Here is a 20,251-nt window from a genome sequence, read left to right as displayed (position 1 = left end):
CCTTATAGCAGATCCAACGTAAGAAATGAATCTTGAAATACTAGATTATACCAGTCGCATAAACTCACATCTAGCAATAAATGCACACCCCCATAGGTTACATTCTATGTTTTCCCTGCATCCAGGGAGTGACTGGGACCCAGCCCTGGCCTTCGGCGCGCGTGTGAAAGGGGTCACGCGGACACTGTTCATGGGGGCATGCCGCAAGTCAGGAGGCGTGGACTCGTGGCACGCCCTTATATTGCTTACAACGGGGCACGTGGATACTGTTCACTGGGACGTGCTGCGAGTCACAGGGACGCCCCTATATTGCTTAGCAATTGCCATTACAGAATCTACGGGCACTTTGGACGACGGAGGGAGGGGGGGGGCGGGGGGGAGAAAAACCACAGAGCCGGAGGCTGTGCTGTATATGGCCTTCTCGGCTCTCTGTTGACCGGACCGGTCCACCAGCCCAACAGCCCTTCTGGAATTTGCCATAAATGCCAGATTGGCAATCCGGCCCCGTCTGCATCTAAGGGAGGATTTACTTCTGGATAATAACAAAAAAACAAGTTAATAAACAAGAGATGGTATGTTGTAGTATATGGGTAAAGATCCAGTCACTTCCCAGTAACTGGATCTTCTCTTATATGTGCAGATCCTACTTCTAGAAATTTGGAAGAGTCAAGGGAAATGTGAGAGGAAGCACAATAGAAATATAGAATTTGAAGGCAGAGAAGAACCACTTGTCCCATCTAGTCTGCCCTAACCACACACTGGTTAATTTTATACACACACACTGGTTAATTTTATACACACACACTGGTTAATTTTTTGTCGAGAGCCATTAAACCTACCAGTATATTACTAGATTGTGGGAGGAAACGGAGAACCTGGAGGAAACCCACACAAGCATGGGGAGAATATACAAACCCCACACAGTTAGGGCTCTGGTGTGAATGGAACACATGTTCCCAGTGCTGTGAGGCAGTAATGCTAGCCACTACACTATCCGTACTGTTTGGGTTGGGCTTATCAGGGGAATACAAAAGTGTTGGGATGAGATGTGGGCAAATATGGAGATTAGAAATGCACAAGGGGAAGGGAGTTTCTGCATTATTAACCTTGCCTATATGTATATTGTATTAAGAACCTAATTCAGCATGGATCGCTATTCAGAGAAATCGCAAATCAATCAATTATCGAACAATTGCGCATGCCTAGCGTTCACACGCAAGGGGTAATAGCGACAGAAAATGCGTACAGATCGTAATTGCAATGTAGCCGCTGTTTGACTGACAGGAAGCTGGCGTTTATGGGCGGAAACCTGATGTTTTCTGGGTGTGTCAGAAAAAACGCAGGTGTGCCCAGGTATTTTTGGGGAGGGTCCCTGACGTCAGCGCAGACTACTTCCAGGACGTCTCAGTTGAAGATTAGTGATAGCCTTAGACCTACTCACATTTGCTCAAAGTTTCTTTGATATTCCGGGAATTGCTTATGCATCTCCGAGTGGATAGCGATCTGCGATGCATTCGCAATTTTGTATGGGGCGTTTGTTCTTCCTGTTGGGGCGACACCTTTCTACTTGCAGACAACTGCAATTTCTCTGAATAGCGATCTATGCTGAATTAGGCCCTAAATACCTAAACAAGAATTGCCTGTATATATTTGCTAGTCCCTTGTGGATCTGACTTGTGCATATATTTCCCGGTTCTGGTATGAATGGCTGACCATGTTAAAGTCAACATTCATTAGGTCGGCCACTATTGGTCGACATAGACATGGTTGACATGGACTAATAGTTGACACATGAAAATGGTCGACATGGATTTTTTAACGGTTTTTGGTGTAATTTTTTCCATAACATGACCAGGAACCCGAATTAGTGTACCGCCTCCCCTTGCGCTCAGCACAGGTTACCGTTCCTAATCGTACTCCGTGTGGATGGTAAAGTATGAAAAAGTTAAAAAATCTTTTCTTTTTCTTTAAAGAAAGTCATGACGCCCTTTTCATGTGACGACCTGTCCTGTGTCGACCATCTGTCCATGTCAATGTTGACCAATAGTGGTTGACCTAATGACTATCGACCTTAACATGGTCAACCATCCAAATGGATACCTTATTTCCCCAGTCTCCTCTATTTTCCACTACTCACATAAAAGGCAATAACATGATAAACACCTTTTGAATACTATTCTAATCACATAAAGCAGCATACAGTAAGATGAAAGTCTCATTCAATCACAGATGCACAGAGAGCACATGATTAAATCTGTTTATCGAGACAACAACCAGATCAGTAAGAAACTGTCAGGTCAACGTGTGACGTATCTCTGCGTTAAAAGACATCCAGTGACGCCACTAATCATTATGATGTAGGATGTCTTAGCACTGCAAAGTACCAAAAACAACGAAAGGATAGGTGTTATCTAACGTCACCCCTTCTGCGATCTCAGTCCCTCTGCATATTGCTGATGCAATACGTAAATGCTAGTGAACAGCCCCGTTGCACATGCACGAGAGCTCAAGAAATAAGATTATTCGGAGAGGACTGCACATGGGCCCTCATTCCAAGTTGATCACACGCAGCAACATTTTGCTGCTCGTGCGATCAACTAGACGCCGCCTATGGGGGGAGTGTATTTTAGCATAGCAGGGCTGCGATCGCTTGTGCAGCCCTGCTATGCTAAAAACGTTTTGTGTAAAACAAGACTAGCCCTGCAGTTACCTACCCTGTGCGATGGATCCAGCAATGAAGGTCCCGGAATTGACGTCAGACATCCGCCCTCCAAATGCCTGGACACGCCTGCGTTCGGATCTCCACGCCCGGAAAACAGTGAGTTGACTCCCCGGAACACCTTCCTCCTGTCAATCTTCTTGCGTTCGCCGCTGTGACCACTTTATTCGTACGTGGCATCGCTGCCCGGCGATAGGCAATGACGCACCTGCGCAATGCGGCTGCCACGCATGCGCAGTTCCGACCCGTTCGCACCGCTGCGATGAACCGCAGCGTGCGAATGGGTCGGAATGACCACCATGGTCAAGCAGGGGAATCCAAAGGTGGAGAATGGGACTATAAGCATAACGTCATCCTCAGATTGGGTATGTGCTATTTAGCAAGCGACAAAGAGCTTACCTTCATCGCTTGATAGGTTTCCAACTTGCTTTGCCGCCGTAGCTGGCTATGGTGGCGCTAGCAAGAAGAAACAAAGACACACTGGAAAATTATTTGATTTCTCCATGTACTGCCTTTTAATGGGGGTCATTCCGAGTTGTTCGCTCGCAAGCTGCTTTTAGCAGCTTTGCACACGCTAAGCCGCCGCCTACTGGGAGTGAATCTTAGCTTCTTAAAATTGCGAACGAAAGATTCGCAATATTGCGAAAAGACTTCTCTGTGCAGTTTCTGAGTAGCTCGAGACTTACTCTGCCAGTGCGATCAGTTCAGTGCTTGTCGTTCCTGGTTTGACGTCACAAACACACCCAGCGTTCGCCCAGACACTCCGTTTCTCCAGCCACTCCCGCGTTTTTCCCAGAAACGGTAGCGTTTTTTCACACACACCCATAAAACGGCCAGTTTCCGCCCAGAAACACCCACTTCCTGTCAATCACATTACGATCACCAGAACGAAGAAAAAACCGTGAGTAAAATTCCTAACTGCATAGCAAATTTACTTGGCGCAGTCGCAGTGCGGACATTGCGCATGCGCGCTATGCGGAAAATCGCTGCGATGCGAAGAAATTTACCAAGCGAACAACTCGGAATGACCCCCAATATACATGGGAGTAGCAGTAATAACCGTTTAGCTAAAATGTAGAAAAAAGGGATAGACAGAGAAATGGGATGAAAAAGCTTCAGGAGAGGTTATAAGAGAGAGAGAGAGAGTGTGTAAAAGAGACATGGGGTGAGCATTATAGCTTGCGGACATATGACAGGATCCGCAATACTAGTAGCAACTATAAGGTGCAGATCAGTATGGATTTGTGTTGAAAATAGGGTAGACTTACAGATGAGTCCTCATACGCCTTACCTCAATACGCCATACTGCGATAGATACATAAGGAAATTGAATTTCGGGCGGGAAATTGAAAAAACCCACGGCCGTAGGGATTTGATATTCAATTAGCAGCTAGGTAATAGCTCAACCTGTTCATTTTCATATAAGAACTGATGGTCTGAACTCCTGCTGTTGTACTTTGTCTGGATGGGAATGGCTTTCTACGACTTTTTCTATTACAACACATTCATATTCTAATTTATAATTAGAATATGAATGTGTTGTAATAGAAATGTGTATTTCTCAATAGCATGAATTCAATTTGTGATGCTCTTTGTGAGTTATGCAGGGAGAGAGGCATGATAATTAGACATACTTGATAAGCAAACAGGCACTTTTGTTCTTGTTACATTTATGTTGTCTTAAGGGGGGTACACATGGAGAGATCCGTCGTGCTTAAAATCTATGCAATCTAACTAGATTGCTTAGATTTTAAGCACGGATCTCTCGTGTGTATGCCCCATAGCGATAGAGATGCGCAGCCCCGCGCATTAGTATCGCCGGTGCTAGACTGGCATGCAGGCACAATCTAGCACATCGCTGGGTGAAATGAGCGCCCCCCCCTTCCCCGTGCCCCTCACTCAACACACATTGTGCTGTGCTGAGTGGGGGAGAGATGTGTGCGGAGCGGTCTGTGACAGATCGCTCAGCACACATCTCTCCCCATGTGTACTGCCCTTTAGTTTTCTTTATGGTGTATTATTTTCTCAATGCTATTGATCTTACTTTTGAGGGTAATAATCAGGCTCACCTTTACACTCTTTCTGCAAATACCCTCAGCAGTTTCCTCCTGTATGCATTATTGTGAGTGATAGCTTTGCTCTTATTCTACTGCTGTTACTAACTGTTTGGAAAAACTGGTTTTATGTATTTGTATTGGTATTTCTTGCCTTCAAAAACTGAATAAAAAGAATTTACAAAAAAAAAAAAAAAACTGCCTGAGTGGGAGGAGAAAGTAAACAAAAAGTTATACCAACGAAAACGGACACAGAAAGAGTAGTCACCACGGATAAGTAAACCACATCTGGCCATTAAGGTGTTAAAAAGCTATTCCAGAAAGTGCATCAGTGCTATTGAAAGCAATCATTTTTTTGCAGCTGATAAAATAGCACAGACTTGAAAGACAAACAAACCAACCTCTTATGTTACATACATCCCTCTATATTTGTTTGCATCTATTATATTTTTTTACAGCTTTAAAAAAGAAGTTTTTGATACATATGTTTGTGTCTCCAGTTAACCATATTTTCTAATACACTTAATTGTTCCATCTCACAACACTTGATCTTAACATCCTTTTTAAATGATTAATTTAAGGCTGTGCTTGCATCACCAATGGGACATGTATTTATAGAGATGAGGTAACGAGATATATTGTTTAGCTAAACATAAGCATGCGGAATTTAGCACCTAATCCCAAGAACATGACCAGTGTGCATGGTGTTTTTCAAACCTGTCACACAAAATGCAGCAATTAATTAGCACCCCTTCCAGCAATCTCAACATCAACCAACTTTAATCTGTCCACAGCCATAGTTAAAAGTTTGGCTTCCCTATAGGGATTTAAACAGCAAGGGTTCTGGGAACGTTAAATTTTCTGTCCAAAAAGGACGAGTAACAAAAACCTTCCTTCTTCCCCAGTGACTTCACAGCTTCAGGTCCAAATGTAATGCCTGCGAGATGCGGGTAACAGCAAGATGTCAACAATGCAGTTGCTAATTTTAAAGCGACAATTATTTTGTAAGGCAATGCCAGGTTGCTTTTGCCCTAAAACAAATTGCTGCTTTAAATCTAGCGACTAAAGTGCCAAAATACCATTGGTGCTCGAAACTCGTAAGAGTAGGAGTTTGTTATACTAGCTAAACTCTACCACAAACTACACAGAACTTCAGCAATCAAAGAGTTATTTCCTGTACAAATTGAACTATACTTATTTACTGCAGTCCATTAGAGTAGTATAAGAAATCAATGCAGCATCTGGTAACTTACCAAACCAGACCAGAAAAGAAAGAATAAAACCAGCCACGGGATATCTGTACATTTTCTGTAAAGTATAGGTCTCCATTGTCTCTGTGCGGGATCTTCAGACACCTGAAAGAGAGGATTTACATTATGATAGTAATCTTATAACGGAGGATGATACTGGTAAAAGAAAATTACACTTTCAAACAAGTGGCCCAAATGAAATACTGTATATTAGGCTCACACATGAACAGCTGCCAACAGATTATACTTAAGAGTAAGAAGGGTAGATGTTTGGAGGGGTTCCAGATGATAAGTCAACAGTCAATAGGTCGACATGCATCACAGTAGGCTGGCAGGAACAAAATGTCAAGCTGTAAAAGTGTGACAGCACTTAAGGTCACAGGTTCAAAAGGTCGACATACTTTTATTTGGGGGGGGGAGGGTCATTTTTGTTTTACTTTTCAGCATTTACCATCCACATGGGCTACGATTGGGAACAGTAACCTGTTCCAAGCGCAGCGATAGTGAAGTGCAGTGCCTTGCCCAAAGGGTGGCAAGCAAAGTTAGCCCATGAGGGGGCACGTTTCCTCTCATTTGTATTATATGTGGTTAAACATAGAAAAAGGACACACACAAAAACAACGTATCGACCTATTTTTTGTGTTGACAATTCCCATGACGACCTTTTCACTGTGTCAACCATTTGTCCCTGTCAACCTTTTGTGGTGACTACCTTTTACATGTTGACTTATTGACCCTGTTGACCTAGTGTATGTGGACCATATGTGGAACCCAATGATTCACACCCGTTTGGAGGGGGCTGGACTGCCAAAAGAGAAAGTGAGGTGCTAGGAAGTCATATACAGTGTTTAAAGGAACACATATGGTTGAAGGTCAATAAACAATTGATTTATTTAGCATATATAACAGATTTGCATAAAATCACATAATGCATGTAAAAAATAAATTTTAATTGAAATAATCACCCCCCCCCCCAAAAAAAAAAATATAATTTTTTTTTTTTTTTTTTTTTTTGTTGTTGTTGTTTTATTGATCGAAAACTGCATTTAGAAGAAAACGGAAACCATACCTCCTAAATGTTCTCATAAAGGCTGGGCAATCCTGACTTCAGGGCTCTGTCTCGCAATACTGATTGGGACAGCTATGTCCCGACTAGGTCAGAATGCGGAGCGGTATTTCCTGTCCGCTATCTCCTGTTTACAGTTACTCTGCACAGCAAAGGTGAGGGTGTGCGCAGTAATGAATGGGTGTTTGGAGGAAAGTGAGAGCGTCCCAGAGTCATAGCCACTCCCCTATTGTGATGCTGTAATGCCCTCTGTCCCATTCATGGATCTGAGATTTTTGGGAGTATGGAAAACCGCTACTGGGATTGACAGAAGCCCTTTAAAAGCAATTTCTGGAGTCACAACAATAAAGCACATATAGACACAATTCTTTGATAAATATAGGCTTTATGAGCTATATTATTTAAAGTTTGAGTTTTCTTTTATGGATCTAAAGATCCAATAAGAATCATGTTCCTATTTAGGAGCGGGAAACAATCAGCCACATCACAACATTTCTTGTGACCACAGTAATGCCTTTTAAAAACAGGGGCACACTCTAAAAAAGGGTCTCATGCATATCTGTACGCATGAGACCGTGCAAAAAGAAATTTTAAAAAAGTTAAGAAAAAAAAAAAGCGCTCACTCCCGTCGCCATAATTAGTGGGTGCCTCACAGTGACATGTGCAGGAAGCCCATAGGCCAGTCCAGGGGCTTCCAATCAAATCAGGTCCCCAGCTTCTTGCATGGCAGTTAAACAAGACCAGCCAATGATTTGCCTGCTTCCTGGTGGCTGTCCCCTTCCCAGGGACTAGCCACCCTATTACATTCGAATTAGCCTTGTGCCATTATGTCTCTCACTTCTTAATTCTCCACCTAGCACCACCACCGCCCTGCACCTCCATAAGATGGCATAGCCAGACAGGCCAAAAACAACAAGCTTGTTGGGGCTGCCACAGCCCACAGGCGAGTTTAATATATACATTTCTATATCCTAGTGATAATAACTACTTTACTTTAATTCATAAGTGATCTTATGAACTCTTTTGCATGCTTCGTCCCACTGCTGTCCAGTGCCCTGGCTGTGACCCAATAAATCCTGCAATCAAGCCAAAGGGTTCCAACTTTCCACTCCTTTCAATCATTTAGCTAATTGTTACAACAGGTGTGGTATGTTAGGTAGATTAGACTTAGGTCAACAATGTCTAGGTCGACCACTATTGGTTGACAGTAAGTTGGTCGACATGGTTTCTAGGTCGACAGGGACTCTAGGTCGACATATACTAGGTTGACATGAGAAAAGGCAGACATGAGTTTTTTTACTTTTTTTGGTGTAGTTTTCTCCGTACAGTGGTGATCATTCTGAGTTGATCGCAGCCAGCAACTTTTTGCTGCTGCTGCGATCAACTAGTACACGCCAGTGGGGGAGTGTATTTTAGCTTAGCAGGGCTGCGATCACTTGTGCAGCCCTGCTAAGCTAAAAAAATTTCAAGCAAAACTAGACTAGGCCTATACCTACTTACCCTTTGCGATGGATCCAGCGATGATGGGCTCAGCTTTGACGTCAGACATCCACCCTCCGTTCTCCTGGATACGCCTGCATTTTACTCACCACTCCCCGAAAACGGCTCCAAACGGTCCGGATCCGCCCTAGAACGCCTTCTTCCTGTCAATCTTCTTTGCGGTCGGCTCTGCGACCACTTCCACTGCGGCCGCCACGCATGAGCATTGCGCACCCGCCAGGTTACCGTTCCCAATTGTAGTGCACGTGGATCGTAAAGTATGAAAAAGGTAAAAAAATGAAAAAGAATGTGAAAAACTCATGTCACCTTTTGACATGTCGACCTAGAACATGTGGACCTAGAGTCCCTGTCGACCTACTTACTGTCGACCAATAGTGGTCGACCTAGACAGTGTCGACCTACTTACTGTTGACCTAAAGACAGGATCCCGTTACAACTGCCCCTGACTTTTAACTGGATCTTAAAGCAGCAAAACTACACTTCACACAATTGCTGGTATGGTGGTCTGTAAACCTTACCAGCAAAGCATGTTCCATTACTATATTTCAATTTTTCTCATCTCAGCATGAATCAGCTAATCCATGCAGAACAATTATTACCAATGATACTGAGCACTATTCTCACAGATTTGTCCTATTTTAGTGCTCTTCTGCTCCTTCCTTATTTTATATTGGGGGGCGTACCGTCTACCTCTCTACTGGAATCAGGCCAATAATTTGCTGTACAGATTTGGTGTAAAAACTTCAGTGAGTACTATCCTCAGCAAAGCAAATTAGTGGTTTATTCAATCATCATAATAAAAGAGAAAAACATAAGGATTTTTTTCCCTACTGGTGTTCTTAAAAAAAAAAAAAAAAAATCAACTGCATGTTAAATTCTTTTCCGTACTCTAAACATTGCTGGGTGGGTGGAAAGGTTGGAACACAGTAAATGTAATCTGAAGCTTGGTCTTCTGCACTTCCACACCTTCCAAACATATTGCCTTTTTATTGCAAGTGTGTTCTTACAGTAATAAGAATATGAATGCACTTTGCAGCATAGCGACTGTAAACACTGGGAAAAGAAGAGTTATGGTAAAATTTACCTTTGTTAACTCTTTTTCTTCGAGTTCCATGGGATCTACAGGGTTAATCCGAACAGTAATTGTGAACCTCCCAGGATGCACTGGGCTTCTCTCCCCTCATACCGCACCCCCATGCTCAGGCACTTCTTTAATAACAAGCCAAAAGCAGGAGCTGGAGAGAAGAGAGAGAAGGATGGTACATACAGGAAACACACTCTGACATAGAGGAGAAGCGAACTGGTGACCTTAAAAGTAACCCATTGAAGCTAGGTGCATCAGGGTGGGCACCCTGTAGCTCACATTGACCTCAAAGAAAAAGAGTTAACAAAGGTAAGCTTTACCATAACTCTTCTTTTCTTCGTCAGGATCCATGGTCTCCACAGGGTTAGTACTTAACCATGGGAAGTCCCAAAGCAGTTGATATAGGGAGGGAACGCTCTTACGCTGAAAGGAGGACATTGCGGCCAAAGTTTGCATCTGGAGAGGTAAACGTATCAAAGGCACAGAACCTAAGAAATATGTGGGAAGTAGACAAGTAGACCATGTAGCAGCCTTGTAGAGTTGTTCAGCAGATGCGCCATGGCGGGCTGCCTACGAAGGACCCACAGATCGAATAGAGTGAGCAGAGACTGTACTTGGAACAGGCATATCAGCCTGCATATACGCCTGTGAGATGGTCATGCGGAGCCCACTTGCCAATGTTTGCTTAGTGGCTGGCCAGTCCCGCTTGTGGAATCTGTAAAGGATGAATAGGGAATCTGTCTTCCTAAGGGAACCAGTATGGTCCACATAGATCTGGAGAATACGGACCCCATCCAACGATGTTTCCTCTTGCAAGAAGCCAGGTTCCTGAAAGGCCGGTAACACAATGGGTTCGTTGATATGGAACTTAGATACTACCTTAGGCAGGTAGCCTTTTCTTGTTCGAAGGACCGCCCAGCCCTGGTGAAAGATTATGAATGAGGAGTGACAGGAGAGAGCTCCCAAATCTAAAGCTCTGCGTGCTGAGGAGATTGCCAGTAGAAAGAGGGTCTTTCCGGTTAACCACTGGAGGTCCACCATTTCCAATGGTTCAAAAAGAGGCCGTGATAAGGCCTGTAGAACCAAGGACAAATTCCACGGAGCCACCAGAGGGACAAATGGAGGATGTATGCGTAATACCCCCTGAAGGAAGGTACGTACATCTGGCAAGGAAGCCAGTCTCTTCTGGAACCAAACATACAAGACCGAGACCTGGACCTTCAGAGAAGCAAGGCGAAGACCCATGGCTTGACCTGCCTGTAAGAAGGCTAACAGCCTAAGGATACTGAGAACTTTAGGATCGTAGTTACACTAAGCACACCATTGGAAGTAGGATTGCCATATCGGGTAATATATGGGGGCCGAGGCTGGTTTCCGAGCCTGAAGCATAGTCTGAACTACCGCACAGGAGAAGCCTCTCAAGAGCCACGCCATCAAAGATAGGTGTGGTATGTTTGAATGAAGACAGGGCCCCTGAGAGAGCAGGTCTGGATGAAGAGGCAGAGCGAAGGGCTAGTCCATGGAGAGATCCCGCAGAGCCAAGATCCAATGGCGTCGGCGCCATGATGACACTACCAGAATGAGCATGGCGCCGTCCTCCTTGAATTTGCGCAGTACTCTGGGTAGGAGAGATACTGGAGGGAAGAGATAGGACAGAGGGAAGTTTAATGGGACTGTGAGTGCGTCCACGAAGCTTGCTTCCAGATCTCTTGTCCTGGCCCCATACACAGGAACCTTGTGGTTGTGTCTGGAGGCCATGAGATCCACATCTGGCAAACCCCATTTGCATACCAGGATCCAAAAGACGTCCGGGTGGAGAGACCACTCTCCGGCGTGGACATCTTGGCGACTGAGAAAGTAATTATTGTTGTCCATATAAATTAGACAGTATGAGAGAGCACATACATAAAATATATAAACAATTTATGACTCGTAAAAATATAGAGCTCTATTGACATAGATATAATTTTAAAAGGAGTCATAATAAATTGTTTATATATTTTATATATGCGCTCTCTCATATTGTCTAATTTATATAGACAATAGTTTTATTTAGGTATATCAGAACACCCCATGAGAGCTGCTATCTATATTATAAATGATATTAGTGTGGTTTGATAATTACTGAAGCGCCTGATCCTATATCCTTTATCAAGGATTTTTTATTTAGACTGAGAAAGTCAGCCTCCCAGTTGAGAACTCCTGGAATGATGGCGTTCCGCCCAGGTGAGAATTTGAGACACTTCCTGCATTGTTGCACTGCGGGTGCCTCCTTGCCAATTTATGTAAGCCACTTCCGTGGTGTTGTCTGAGTAGACTTGTACTGGCGAACCCTGAAGGAGGTCTGAGCCATCTGGATAGCCCAGTAAACTGCTCGGAGCTTGAGTACATTGATCGGGAGAGCCTTTTCTGTCTGAGACCACCAGCACTGAAAGGAGTGACTGATTGTAACTGCTCCCCACCCTCGTAGACTGGCATCTGTGGTGAGTGTGGAATCCAGAAAGGTCGGCCCTTGTCCAGGTTGGGCATGTGAAGCTACAATGCAAGGGATATACAAACCTCCTGCGTCAGTATTAGAGTCTGAGACTTGAGCTGTGTTGGCAGGCCATTTCACCTGGCCAGTATCAGGAGCTGTAGGTGCCTGGAGTGAAATTGAGCATATTCCACCATGTCGAATACCGATACCATGGAGCCCAGGGTCGCTTGGCCGCATCTATAGAGACCAGGAGGCTGTGAAGCAGGTTGCGGATGCACAACTGTAATGTTGCAATATGTTTCTGAGGTAGGAAGATGCGCTGGAAGCTGGCATCCAGTGGTGGCCCGAGGCGGAGCATTCTAAGAGATGGGGTGAGTGAGGATTTGGCCCAGTTCATTATCCAACTGTGGGCCTGAAGAAAGGACAACATAATCTGAAGATGACGGTTTAATATCTCCGGAGATTGTGCCAGGAGAAGGAGGTCATCCAAGTACTGGAGGATTTGGATCCCGTGCCTTCGGAGATGGGCCGCTATCACCGCCATGATTTGGATGAACACGCTGGGAGCTGTGGACAGTCCAAAGGGTAGGGCCTGGAATTGGAAATGCTGCAGAAGAACAGCAAACCAGAGATACTGTTGATTGAAGGGTGCTATAGGCACATGCAGGTATGCATCCTGGATGTCCAGGGAAACCATACAATCCCCAGGTCATATCGCTAGGACAATGGAGCGAAGTGTTTCCATACAGAATTTGGGGACTCTGATGTACTTCAACAATTTGAGATTCAGAATGGGGCAGTATGGCCCATTTGGCTTCTGAAGAATAGAAACCCTGACCTTGTTGAGTTTGTGGAACAGGGATGACAACTCCAGACTGCAGTTAGGAGTGACTGACTCCCTGCAATGCCTGGGCTTTGCCAGGATCCGGTGATGGAGTGGTAGGGAAGTACTGTCTGGAAGGACACTTAATGAAGGAGAGAGCACACCCGTGAGAGACCACTTCTTGGACCCAGGTGTCGGTTGTTACAAGACTCCATGCTTGGGCAAACTGAAGAAGTCAACCTCCCACCCTGGGGACCCCCAGGGGGAGACCCACCCTGTCAGGCTTAAGCAGGCCAATCTTGGATGGCCCTGGGTTTGTAGGCCTTTCCGGTGCGATCTGAGCATGGAAAGGACTGACCCTTGGTTTTGCCTTGTGAACAAAAAGGATGAAGTTTGAGGCCTTCCTGAAGTAGCTGAAGGCAAGTGAGCAGTCTTAGATGTCGCTAGTTTTTTGACAGTCCTGTCCAGTGCTGGCCCAAACAAGAACTCGCCCGTGTATGAGAGGGTTTCCGGGGCTTTTTTGGCGTCTGAATCCATGCAGCGAGTGCAATGTTGACAGCAGCTTCACCAATGTAATAGGCCGCATCTATGATGTTGGCAATGATAGATAATCGCTTTGTGGATAGATCGAATGTGAAACTGCGTTTCACGTCATCGGTCCATGTTTCAGTGGCCTTAGCGAGCTACGCTGTGGCCGTAGCTGGCATGGCAGTTGCTCCTGTAAGAGAGTACACCGATTTAAGACATGCATCAAATTGTCTATTAGGTAATCCCTTAAGTGAGGACACAGTTGGGATAGGCAGGATTGAATTTGAGTAAGTGGGTTACATGAGTATCCACAAAAGGTGGAGTCTCCCACTTTGCAGAAAAAGGAGCAGAGTCTCTTAGGGAATGTGAATTTTTTAGTAGGTGTTTTCCACGTCTCAGTTCTAACTTCAGTGTAGTGGTCCATGTGTGGAAACTCAGCTAGTACCACCTTCTGCCACTTGCACAGAAGGTCCTTTGAAGTAGTGGCCGATACAGCATCTTTAAGCTGAAGAGAGAATTTACCGCCTGATTAATGCCACCACATTAAATTTAGATGGGGCCTCCTCATCACCTAACGGAGATTCTGCATCAGAAACCTCAGCTGTGTCAGCAAGTACTGATGATTCCTTGGAATCAGAGTGTGGTGTGGACTATGAGGAAGGTGTAGTACGTTTAGCAACAGGAGGTACAGGCAGCTTGCCTTGCCCTTGTATCAGGCTTTGAAAAGCAGAAGACAAAGCAGCTAGAACCTGAACAGATGTAGAGAATGAATCCAACCACTGATGGTGGATGGCTGGGGCTGCAATGGCCTGATATATGGGTTGCAATGGCTGTTGAAAGTTCACAGAGGGAGCCATTGGAGTCTGCAATTGCTTTGGGGCAGATACAGGTGGAGCCATTGTGGGCTGCACTGGTTGTGGGCCAGGCTCCGGGGGAGCCAGTGTGGGCTTTACTGGCTGGGGTATACCTGTAGGGGGAACCACAGGTGGGGTAGCTATATGGTCAGCAATTTTAGCCAGCAATGTGGTAAATGAAGCCCATGGGGGCTCTTATACAATGACTGGTGGGGCTGAGGTGCTGGGAGGCACAAGGCCGCCTGGGCACAGACCATCCTGTGATCCGAGGTAAACCCTCAGTGTGACAGGTATTACATGCTACCAGAGTGGGTGCCCCTGCCTGTTTTGCCTTGCTTTTGTTAGACATGGTAACAGCAAGTAGTGAACACACAATAGTGATCAGTGTGTAACAGGCACAGCATGTGAAAATGAGCGCACACAAATACAATATTTAGTAAAGTGTGGCAGACAATACACACTAGTATTCATGGGTCACAGAGAGAAAACAAGTACAGGGAAAGCAAGTACAATGTACAGATTGATATAAAGTGAAATCAAGCAGCAGCACTAGCATAAGTCACATACAATGCAGAAAACAAATGTAACTGCAATGGACACTATGATCAACTACACAATACTTGATAAAGATGGTAGGATATAGCATTTTGTATAACCTGCTATGTAGGAGAAGGATACAGGGTGAAACAGCCCACCGCCTCTGCAGACCTGCAGAGCACTGTAAGATGGTTACTCAGCGTCTCTTGTGAGGAAGGAGGAGAAGGCCAGGGCGGAAAGACCGCTGTGGAATGGCGCTCGTAGCTGGGGGAGGGGCCACTGTGGAAGCGCTAACTTCCCCTGTGCTGACTATCACCACCGGTACTCCAGTGCATCCTGGGAGGCTCACAAGCTTACTGTTTGGTGCCAGTCCTGGTCTCCACCAGCATCATACCAAAGGTTAAGGATTAACCCTGTGGAGACAATGGACCCTGAAGAAGAAAAGAGGATTTTTGGTCACAAACCGATGAATCTTTTTCGCTGAAGCAGGCTGGTGAACACTGGATCATAGGATTGCAGGTCGGGGCTGGAGCTGGCACTTTCTCTTACGTCCTAGAGGATGCTGGGGTCCACATTAGTACCATGGGGTATAGACAGGTCCACTAGGAGCTATTGGCACTTTAAGAGTTTGAGAGTGTGGGCTGGCTCCTCCCTCTATGCCCTCCTACCAGACTCAGTTTAGAAAATGTGCCCGGAGGAACCGGTCACACCTAGGGGAGCGCTACAGAGCTTACCTGGAAAAAGTTTATTTTAGAGTTTTTTATTTTACAGAGAGGCTACTGGCAACAGCCTCCCTGCCTCGTGGGACTAAAGGTGGGGGGGGGGAGTAGTGTCCGACTTGCGGGGTCTGAGCCACTATCTCCACTGACAGGACACTGAGCACCTGAGGGGATCGAACGTTCCCCACCATAGGGGATCGCTCACCCTGGCAACATGCCGCCACCCCCTTACAGAGCCAGAAGATCAGTGGCGAGTCAGTCACCGGCCCCCCTAGTAAACGTGGAGCCGGTGTGAAGATGGTGGCAACAGGGTATGGAGCGCAGTACTAACTGCACTCTGGGGCTCAGCGGTACAAAGTGCAGCGCTGTGAGGGGCACCCTGAGCCAGCACCTACACCCTACACTGACCTCTAAAGCCTGTCAGGGTCCCAGCATGAATCCTCAGGCCAGTATAATCTCCTGAAGAGCGGGAAGACAGCACCATTAAGGGGGCGGAGCTTCTCAGAGCGGACCCAGCAGCATTCATTTTCCTGCCTGTAGAAACGCTGTCAATGAAGAGCAGTCCCTCCAGAGCAACTCCAGCTATCTCTTACAGTACCAGGGGGTTGCAGAAGGGGGGGCTGTGTAAAGACTGTGTAACCTATTAAGGTGACCCGTCAGCGCTGGTTGGGGTCTCCCTATACCTTGAAAGCGCTGTGTGTGGGTCGGCTCCAATCTCTGTGTCTCTCTTGCCATTCTTGGGGGTGAAACTCTGTCTAGCCGTGTGTGTGTGTGTGTGGTCTCCATTTAGCTATGTCCAGGGACTCATGTCATATGCTGCAGAGGATATGTCCTCTCAGGATGATCTCATTCCATGTAATCAGGATTGCACGGTTTTAGCGCAGATACCAGCAAGGGAGCCTGAATGATTATCCTCTAACAAATCTATGATTTCTCAAATTTATACTAGGGTTGCACAGAATGAATCTGCAACTCAGGTTTTACAGAACTCTATGGCAGTTTAGTCCGGTTCTGTTACCTCAGGGCCCCCCTCTGTAGGTTCCCACAAACGTGCTCTTGCCCAGATTATGCAAGATGACACGGATACCGATTCTGGCACGGCAGACGGTGATGGGGATGTGCTCAGGGGGGCCGCATCTCTTGCTAAAGGGGTGCAGTTGATGATAGAGGCTATTAGGGATGTGTTGAATATTGCGGATACAACACCTGAGCAGGTTGAGGAGGCTTACTTCACTGACAATAAGAAAGCCTCGCTAAGCATCCCTGCGTCCAAAGAATTAAATGCTATTTTTGAAAAAGCATGGGTAAACCTGGAGAAAAAATTCCAGATCCCTAGAAGAGTTCTGGTTGCTTTCCCCTTCCCTGAGGAGGATAGAAAAAAATGGGAAAACCCACTCATAGTGGACGCGTCTGTATCCAGACTCTCGAAAAAGATGGTTTTACCTGTCCCAGGATCTACCGCCATAAAGGAGCCGGCTGATTTATACTACGCTCAAATCCATATACACGGCTTCAGGGGGCGATACTACGTCCTACTATTGCCTGTGCATGGATTTCCAAAGCTATAGTAAAGTGGTCAGGCACATTACCTGAGGATTTGGATACAATGGATAAAAGGGACAAACTGTCTTTACGTAAAATTCAGGATTCTGCAGGATTTATGGTGGAATCCAGGAAAGACCTGGGTTCAATGGCTGCAGGAATATCTTCCATGTCTGTCTCAGCTCATCGAGGACTGTGGCTGCGCCAGTGGTCTGCCGACGCGGAATCCAGGAGAGGTGTGGAGACACTACCCTACACAGGTCAGGCTCTCTTTGGGGAAGCGTTGGATGCGTGGATCTCCACGGCTACAGCGGGTAAGTCCCCTTTTCTTCCCTCAGCTGCACCTGCTACGAAGAAACCTTTTTCTTCAGCTGCATCACAGTCCTTTCGGGTTGCTAAAACAAGAAAGGCCAAACCGTCCCACACCTTCTTTAGAGGAGGCCGACCAAAATCCAAGAAACCTGCTGCTGCGGGTTCCCAAGAACAGAAGCCTGCTTCAGGTACGCCAAAGTCCTCAGCTTGACGGTGGACTGCGCGGCCTGGAGGTAGGGCCGGTGGGGGCGAGACTCAGACATTTCAGTCACGTCTGGGTGTTGTCCGGCCTGGATCCCTGGGTAAAAAAGATATTGAGTCCCGGGGTACCGGCTGGAATTTCAAGATATTCCTCCTCACCTGTTCTTCAAATCAGGCTTGCCAGCTTTTCCAGCAGACAGGGCTACCCTACAGGGAGCCATCCAAAAGTTGGTGGAGGCATAGGTTATTGTACCAGTTCCTCCCAAAATGCAAAACAAGGGTTACTATTCGAACCTGTTCGTGGTACCGAAACCGGATGGTTCGGTCAGGCCCATTCTGAACATAAAATCACTAAACCCCTTTCTGAGGGAGTACAAGTTCAAAATGGAGTCTCTAAGAGTGGTGATATCAGGTCTGGAGGAGGGGAATTCCTGGTATCCCTGGATATCAAGGATGCGTACCTCCACATTCCGATTTGGCCGCCGCATCAAACTTATCTCCGATTCGCACTGTTGGACTGTCATTTTCAATTCCAGGCCCTGCCATTCGGCCTCTCCACAGCAGCAAGGGTATTCACCAAGATGATGGCGGAAATGATGGTTCTCCTCCGCAAACAGGGGGTGAACATAATTCCATATCTGGACGATCTGCTGATAAAGGCATCATCCAAAGAGAAGCTGTTACAGTCCATAGCTCTCACGACCCAGCTTCTCAGGGAACATGGTTGGATCCTGAATCTTCCAAAATCACATTTGGAACCTACCAGGAGGTTGTCATTTCTGGGAATGATCCTCGACACAGAAGTGCAGAGGGTGTTTCTTCCAGAGGAAAAAGCGTTGGTGATACAAACAATGGTCCAGGATGTCCTGAAGCCAGCCCGGGTGTCGTTTCATCAGTGCATTCGCCTTCTGGGGAAGATGGTGGCCTCTTACGAGGCCCTGCAGTATGGGAGATTTCATGCTCGGTCCTTCCAACTGGATCTCCTGGACAAATGGTCGGGATCTCATCTACACATGCACCAGAGAATATGTCTGTCACCAAAGGCCAGGATCTCACTCCTCTGGTGGCTGCAATTACCTCACCTTCTGGAGGGCTGCAGGTTCGGGATTCAGAACTGGATCCTTCTAACCACAGATGCAAGTCTCCGGGGCTGGGGCGCAGTCACTCAAGGGGAAACCTTCCAAGGAAGGTGGTCAAGTCTGGAAGCCGGCCTCCGGATAAACATTCTGGAATTAAGAGCCGTCTACAACGGTCTTCTCCAAGCGGCCCATCTTCTGAGAAATCGGACCATTCAAGTGCAGTCGGACAATGTAACGATAGTGGCTTACATAAACCAACAGAGCGGAACGAAGAGCAGAGCTGCAATGTCAGAGGTAACAAGAATCATCCTCTGGGTGGCAATCTTCATTCCGGGAGTAGACAACTGGGAAGCGGACTTCTTCAGCAGACACAATCTCCATCCAGGGGAGTGGGGCCTCCATCCGGAGGTGACAATCTTCGGGGTGTACCTCAAATAGACATGATGGCCTTTCATCTCAACAAGAAGCTTTGGTGGTATTGTTCCAGGTCGAGGGACCCGCAAGCCGTGGCGGTGGACGCCCTAGTGACTTCGTGGGTGTTCCAGTTGGTATACGTGTTTCCTTCACTTCCACTAATTCCAAGGGTTCTAAAACTCATAAGGAGAACAAGAGTTCAGGCAATCCTCATTGCTCCGGACTTGCCAAGAAGGGCTTGGTACGCGGATCTTCTGGATCTACTGCTAGAAGATCCGAGGCCTCTTCCGCTTCGGAAGGACCTGCTACAGCAGGGGTCGTTCGCTTATCAAGACTTACCGCGGCTACGTTTGACGGCATGGAGTTTGAACGCCAGATATTAGCTCAGAAGGGCATTCTGAACAAGGTTATTCCTACCCTGATACAGGCTAGGAAAGGAGTAACGTCAAAGCATTACCATCGCATTTGGAAAAAATGTGTGTCTTGGTGCGAATCCAAGAAGTTTCTTACGGTGGAGTTTAAACTTGGACGATTTCTCCTCTTCTTCCAAGCAGGTGTGGATATGGGCCTGAGATTAGGTTCCGTAAAGGTCCAGATTTCGGCCCTATCCATTTTCTTCCAGAAACAGTTGGCTGCCCTCCCTGAGGTTCAGACCTTTTTGAAGGGAGTTCTGCACATTCAGCCTCCCTTTGTGCCACCTACGGCACCCTGGGATCTTAACGTGGTGTTGCAGTTCCTCCAGTCGGACTGGTTTGAGCCTCTACAGGAGGTTGAGGTCAAGTTTCTCACGTGGAAGGCTGTCACTTTGTTGGCCTTGGCTTCTGCTAGACGTGTGTCGGAGTTGGGGGCTTTGTCATGTAAAGGCATATACTTGATCTTCCATGAAGATAGAGCTGAGCTCTGGACACGTCCGCAGGTCCTGCCTAAGGTTGTGTCGGCATTTCAGATCAACCAACCTATTGTGGTGCCTGTTGCGACTGACTCCTTAGTTTCATCAAAGTCCTTGAATGTTGTAAGGGCTCTGAAAATCTATGTGAAGAGGACGGCTCGTCACAGAAAATCGGACTCTCTGTTTGTCCTGTATGATCCCAAG

General features: G+C 46.4%; 1 protein-coding gene across 1 annotated transcript in view; it reads right to left on the bottom strand.

Moving 5' to 3' along the window:
- The window catches only part of SLC44A3 (solute carrier family 44 member 3), a 347,672-nt gene that overhangs the window by 283,329 nt on the left and 44,092 nt on the right, over positions 1–20,251 (bottom strand). Inside the window, exon 3 of the mRNA XM_063939826.1 lies at positions 6,027–6,128. Within this exon, the coding sequence (XP_063795896.1) occupies positions 6,027–6,128 (102 nt within the window). The remainder of the gene's footprint in view (positions 1–6,026; positions 6,129–20,251) is intronic.

Source organism: Pseudophryne corroboree, chromosome 9, assembly GCF_028390025.1.
Source record: "Pseudophryne corroboree isolate aPseCor3 chromosome 9, aPseCor3.hap2, whole genome shotgun sequence".
Classification (NCBI taxonomy): Eukaryota; Metazoa; Chordata; class Amphibia; order Anura; family Myobatrachidae; genus Pseudophryne; species Pseudophryne corroboree.
The sequence above is the reverse complement of the archived record's forward strand: the minus strand, read 5'-3'. Positions and strand labels throughout refer to the sequence as shown.